This window comes from Galeopterus variegatus, unplaced genomic scaffold (genome assembly GCF_000696425.1).
Source record: "Galeopterus variegatus unplaced genomic scaffold, G_variegatus-3.0.2 Scaffold2861, whole genome shotgun sequence".
Classification (NCBI taxonomy): Eukaryota; Metazoa; Chordata; class Mammalia; order Dermoptera; family Cynocephalidae; genus Galeopterus; species Galeopterus variegatus.
Genome location: NW_007728972.1, coordinates 43,048 through 49,774, shown reverse-complemented (window position 1 = coordinate 49,774; position 6,727 = coordinate 43,048). Strand labels below are relative to the sequence as shown.

The following is a 6,727-nucleotide window of genomic DNA, read 5'->3' as shown; positions in this document are numbered from 1 at the left end:
CACTGACCAGGCCCTGCCCACTTCCAGCCTCTTGCTGTTCTCCCACCGCAGCCAGAGTGAACTAGGCTTTTGTCCTGGGCCCGAACCCCCCCCCCCCACCCCGGTGGTACGCTTCAGCGCCTTCCACGTGCTGTGCATAGAAAGGCTTCCCTGGCATCACTGCTCAGCCGTCACCTCTGTGACGCCTTCCCTGGCCACTGTGGGCTCGGGGCCCCCACGTCACCCACTCCTATCACAGCCCTCATTTATGTGCTGCTGTAACAACCTGTTCACTGACCCGCCTCCCCTGCTCAACACTGTGAACCCAGGGACTACACGTCTCATACTGTTTCTTTCCAGGGCCTAATACCATGTGTAGCAAACATAAGGTGCCCAGCAAGTATCTGTCTGTGGAATGAATGACTGCCCCCATGAATGAAAAGACCTTGGAGAAACAAAAATAAAGAAACAGAAAAGTGAGACTTAGTAAAATTCTTCACTGATCTTAAGTCCTTTTGCCATGGACCCAGTAAATAAACACTTGCAACCAACCAATACTCATGTTATTTAATTAGTACCTCCCTCCTATTTCCCACATGATTTAAAATTCAAAAGAGACACAGCAAGCTCTAGAACTTTGTCAGTACAATCTCACACCATGTGGCTTCAAGTATAATACAAGCGGAAATCTGTCTCCAGTTTTCTAGCATGCTGAATAATGACACCCAACTGCAAAATACGAACACTATCCTCACGGCTTCTTACACTGGCACTAAAAGCACTGTGTTATTCAAATGTGTTAGCAGAAATGTAGAAGGCACATACGCTGCATTCCTTGTATCTGGCACATCTCTATGGTAGCCCAAGCGGTTACTAATAAGCATATTAAAGGCATGTTTCTGGTAGCCCAAGTCTCTCAACTCCTGATCCTGTTCATTAAAAATCATACCTGCAAAAGAGTGAAATTGCAGTCAGTGCACCAAATCTGGAAAGAATCAGCACAGTTACTGTTATGTTATGCTCTTAAAAAAATCTTGTCGTTATCCTATCAAAATCAGATAATAGCCATGTTGCCTGTGCCTTTATAATCTTGTTCAAAAAAGCACTGTCCACTCCCACTTTGTGTAGTATTTCCCCTGTGTATTCTTCTGGTAGTTTCATAGTTTCAGGTCTTAAATGAAGGTTTTCAATCCATTTTGAGTTGATTCTTGTGTATGGTGAGAGACAGGAGTTTGGTTTCAGCCTTATGCAGGTGGATATCCAGTTTTCCCAGCACCATTTATCGAAGAGGCTGTCCTCCCAGTGTATATTCTTGGCACCTTTGTTGAAAATCAGTTGGCTGTAAGTGTGTGGGTTTATTTCTGGGTTTTCTATTCTGTTCCATTGGTCTATTTCTATATTTTTATGCAAGTGTATGCAAATTTTTGTTTGAACACCTATTTGAAATTCTTCCAGGTATAAACCCAGGAGTGGAACTGCTGGGTCATATAATAATCCTATGTTTAACTTACTGAGGACCCACTGAACTGTCCACAGTGGCTGCACCATTTTACATTCCCACCAGCAATATATGAAGGTTCCAATTTCGCTTCATCCTCACCAACACCTGTCACTTTCCCTTTTTTAATATAGCCATCCTAATGGGTGTAAAATGTTTATCTCTTTGTGGTTTTTATTTGCATTAATGTAATAACTAATTATGTTAAGCACCTTTTCATGTGCCTGTTGGTTACTGGTATACCTTCTTTTAAGAAATGTCTATCAAATTCTTTCCCCATTTTTAAATTGAGCTATTTGTCTTTTTGCTGTTGAGTTGCAAGAATTCCTTATATATATTCTGGATACTGGACCTTTATTAGAGATATGATGTGCAAATATTTTCTCCCATTCTGTGGGTTGTCTTTTCTTACTTTCTTGATAGTATTCTTTGATGTACAAAAGTTTTTATTTTTGATATTGTCCAATTTATTTTTTTTCTTTTGTTGTTTGTACTTTTGGTGTCATATTAAGAAATCACTGCCAAATCCAAGATCATGAAGATTTATCCCTATGATTTCTTCTTTTTTTTTTTTTCCTTTTTTTGTCTTTTTTCGTGACCGGCAACGGATCGCAACCCTCAGTGTCGCGCCCGTACTGGACCGGGACCGGGACCGGCAACGGGATCGCAACCCTCGGTGTTGCACCCGCACCTCGCTCAGCCAGTGAGCGGCCGGTCTGTATGTGGGATCCGAACCCTTGGCGGGAGCGCCACCGCGCTCTCAAGCGGCGCACTGTAGCAGTGCGCCACCGGGCCGGCCCCCTATGATTTCTTCTAAGAGTTTTATGGTTTTAGCTCAGGTCTTTGATCCATTTTGAGTTAATTTTTGTACATGATGTGAGGTAAATGTCCACCTTCATTCTTCTGCATGTGGATACCAGTTATCACAAAACCATTAATTGAAGAGACTGTTCTTTCCTCCCCATGAAATGGTCTTGGCACCCTCTCTGAGAATCAATTGACCATACATGTCATAGGGTTTATCTCAGACTCTCAGTTCTATTCCACTGATCTCCGTATCTATCCTTAAGCCAGTATCACAGTTTTGATTACTGTAGATTTGTAGGAAGTTTTAAAATTGGGAAGTATGAGTCTTCCAAATTTTTAAGATTGTTTTGGCTATTCAGGGCCCCTGCAATTCCATAATAATTTTAGGATAAACTTTTCCATCTTTTCAACAAAGGCATTGGGATTCTGAAAGGGATTGTACTGAATCTATAGATTGCTTGGGGTTTTCCTTACATCTTAACAATATTGAGTATTCCATTCCATGAACCTGGGATGTCTTCCCACTGATGTAGGTCTACTCTAATTTCTTTTAGCAATGTTTTACAATTTTCAGTACGTGAGTCTTGCACCTCCTTGGCTAAAATGATTCCTAAATATTTTATTCTTTTCGACTCTATTGTAAATGCAATTGTTCCCTCACCTTCCTCTTCAGACTATTCATTGCAGAAACAAAACTCGGTCTTGTGCACTGATCTAGTACCCTGCAACTGCTGAATTCATTTATTAGCAGTAATAGGTTTTTTTGGTGGATTCTTCAGGATTTTCAATAAGGAATTTAGTTTTTCAGTTAGGCAGTTCGAGTTTGCCAGTTTGAGTATATACAATTCTCTCATTACTCCTTTGAAAGGCAAATACAAAGTACATTCAAAATGGTAAACCTAATGTTACTTCTTTAATAAAAGTTTTACCAAAATAACTATGACTAAATGAAAGACCTAGAAATTTTCCCATTAATGCTTTAAAAAAGTCTACTGGCTGTTAGAAAAAGACTAGAAGGTGTATTTTACAAAACTTGAAGTAGATATTAGCTCTGTTTCCTCATATGATTTTTAATATTTGACTTCCTTTACTAGAAAATCATTAAGTCCTAAAAATTGATTTTACTTCTTTGAAACTGTGACTAAAGGAGAAGTCTGTTATAACATTTCTTTTATATTCTATGGCTCTCTCAATCTCTTATTATGTGTTTTTACTACTAACTTACCTTTTATTTGATGTTTCTATGACAAGAGTAAAGTTCTTTAAAGTTTTGAGAATAACCAAATTGGTTCACTTATTTTTAAAATAAAGTTTGCTAAAACCAATACTCTAGAATTGTAGTACTGAAGCACCTATACAGTAGATTCTTCCTTCCAAATTGAACAAAATATAATTTTGGGGAGAAACAAAAAGCTTTCTATTTTTCATACCCCATATATATATATATATATATATATATATATATATACATATAAAACCTACATATATATATATATATATATATATAATCTCCCCCCAGGGCCTTAATAATTCTAGTAAGTAGAAATCTTATTAGATATAAGTAATCCCGGCTTATTTTTAATCCCAATGCTTTATGTTCTATTTTAATTAAATCTACCTTTCAAAATAAGTTAAATACAAGGGTACTTCAAAAAAATGGGTCAAAATAGAATTGAAAGATAATACAAATCCTTCCATGAACTTTTTGAAGTACCCTCCTACAGTCACCTTTCAACCATTTCTTTCCCTTATTAAATAATCCTAGCAATTAAAACCATCTCCCACAGATTCCATTTTCTTTTTCACCCTTTTCTTTTCTCCCTTCTATGGACCTTTCAGTTTCTCTCAAGTTCTCATAAAATACCGAAGTCAGAACTGGACAAATTAGACTATAACTCCCCACTGAGTCTGCTAAAATCACAGAACCTCAGGTAGGTCACAAACAAAATAAATTAGTGTGGAAAAAAAATGACACATTTCTAATCTCCTGAGCAACACATGATTTAAAGAATAATTAAACTTCCAATGATTAAATACTCTGATATGGCTGTTAGTAGAAATCAAATATACTTACCCAATTCAGAAGAGAATTTCAGGTGGCCTTTTTCTGGATCTTCAAAATGATTATCTATTACACTATCAATTTTGTTTGCTTTGAACTGTGGCTCTAATACTCGACTTGGACCTCGAGTGAAACGGGGATAGAATTTTTTTGGAAATGGTCCATGGGGCCCAGACCCCTTGATGGGCACATTCTTAAGTGGCTGAGTCACTTCACTAAAGTTGAAATAAACGAAAAGCAAAACTGTCCACGTTGCAGATGTAAAGAGGCACCCATAACAGAAATATCGAACTGTGACACTTCCCATCATAGCCCTAGCATAGCTGAAGGGCCATTTTCAATTTCCTAAAAAAAAGATAGAAAAGTTAGACACTTCGGTACACTTTTAAAAAACCATCCACCAATATATTCACTGTTTTCCAAACCACCAAGTAGGACCCTTGTGCATACTGTTAACAGAGATTCAATACAAGAAAACATAGGGATAGCATTGAATTTTATAAAAGGGTTCAACAATTTAAACTGCAGGCCAACATGTTAATGCTCAGAGAACCAATGGCAGTAAAACAGCTGACAATCATTTGTCCACGTTAATGGATACTTCTTCACCTTTGTCCTGGATCACTTTCAGCTTGGTAATTTTTTTCAGGTTCTAATTTCTCATGAGGAACTACATGTATCACGACAGGGCATCTAAGGTCACTTTCAACTATAAAGTTACAATATTTTTTTTTTAACCCAAAGATCTTAAAATCTATTAAAAATAAGCAACTTGAAAAAAAAAATAGTTCTACTTTCTAACCAAAGGTTATACCTTGCCCCAGTGCCTACTCTAGATCTAATGGTTATTTTCAAATAAAGAGTTCAAAATAATTCTGTTTTCTCTCTTATGATGCCTTGCAAAACAAAGCAAGAACAAAATATGCATTAAACAGCAATTTCTTCTGAGCTTTCTGATAATATCTGGTCTTCATAGAGGCTCACGCAACCTCCTAAGGAATTCTTTCTGAAGAGCCCAATGCACATACATACAAAACAGTCTCAATGAACAGACTCAGGGCAGAAAACCCTGTATTAATAATATACACACATAAGAAATCTACAGAGATACTACTTATAAATTACTTATTTCCAAAGTATAAAATAATTTTTAAAATGATATTATCATCTCAAAAGATGAGGACAAGTCAGTCAACAAAAAACAAAACAGCAACACACCCAAGAAACCCAACAATAAAACAAAAACTCCCACCAACTGTAACACCAGAGGGGTGGCTGGAAATGACCACAGAGCAAAGGAAAGTCAGGCACCAATCACGGGTCTGCAGTGACAGCTGTGAGCACTTAATTAAAGAACATGCACAGACAAACACCAACACTTTAGAAGTGGGAGAAAATGTTCTCTAAGCAAGGTCAATGAAGCCTATCAGGGCCAGTAAAAAGACAAAAAAGTTGCCAATTTGTAACTTTGCAACAAAAAAATGTTGCAACAGAATGTACAGAGTAGTGACATCTAGGTGAAACATTAGATTTCAACTAAAACAGACATTATAACTTCCTGAAATATTTGCTTGGAGGTAGGCAAAGAGCGAGCAAGCAAACCACAACAAAACCTGAAGTGCTGTTTCCTCAAAGGCCAGGAGAGCCCAAAGGGAAAGACGGCAGCAGCACAGACTGAGCCACCCCCTCTTCAACTACACAGCAAGGTTTATATTTATACATTGTTCTCCTCAAACCACTCCAGGCCTTCCCACTTCCACCTTGGACTCCTTGGCCCTCCACAAAGAAGGGTACCGTCCAAAATGGAACATGAAGAATGCCAGCCAATCCCTTCTCCAATCACAGGAACCAAGGGCTGTTCCATCAAGCAGCTCTGAACAACAGGTGGACACTCCGACCTCCACTTTCCATCATTTTCTTTAGCTCAGTTCCCACCATCATGTTGGGACATGTCCAGAACCCTTCAAAACCTAACCTCAAAATTTCATGATTCATATTGTGCAGTATATGCACGTATTAAACAATACACCATACCCCACAAATATGTACAAGTAAATCTTAAAATTAAAAAAAACCAAAGACACACAAAAGTCAGGGCCCAGCCTACCAAGCACAAGCTCCTCTGACAGTGTCCATTGGCTCTGCTCCCTCTCGTGTCCTCAGCCACGGTCTTCACCACGTTCGGTCTTCGGATGTCTCCATTTGCCTTCTCCTCTGGGGCTCAACCTGCCTTGCCCTCCCCCAGCTCTGCTCTACTTGTGACTCCTCTCTTCCATCTAATCCAGCACCATGAGTGGATCCCAGAGTGACTGACACCTGGCCACCTCAGGGTCTCTCCAAAAAAATCTCTCCTTAGGCAGCCCAGGTAGGAAAAGACAGAA

At 38.7% G+C, this 6,727-nt stretch overlaps 1 protein-coding gene across 1 annotated transcript in view; it reads right to left on the bottom strand.

Moving 5' to 3' along the window:
• Positions 1-4,691, bottom strand: part of GALNT11 (polypeptide N-acetylgalactosaminyltransferase 11) — a 25,409-nt gene extending 20,718 nt beyond the window's left edge. Inside the window, exons 1-2 of the mRNA XM_008583231.1 lie at positions 4,359-4,691; positions 805-928 (exon numbers count right to left, since the gene is read on the bottom strand). Coding sequence (XP_008581453.1) covers positions 805-928; positions 4,359-4,656 — 422 coding nt within the window. The 5' untranslated portion in view covers positions 4,657-4,691. The remainder of the gene's footprint in view (positions 1-804; positions 929-4,358) is intronic.
• Between the last annotated feature and the right edge of the window lie 2,036 nt (positions 4,692-6,727).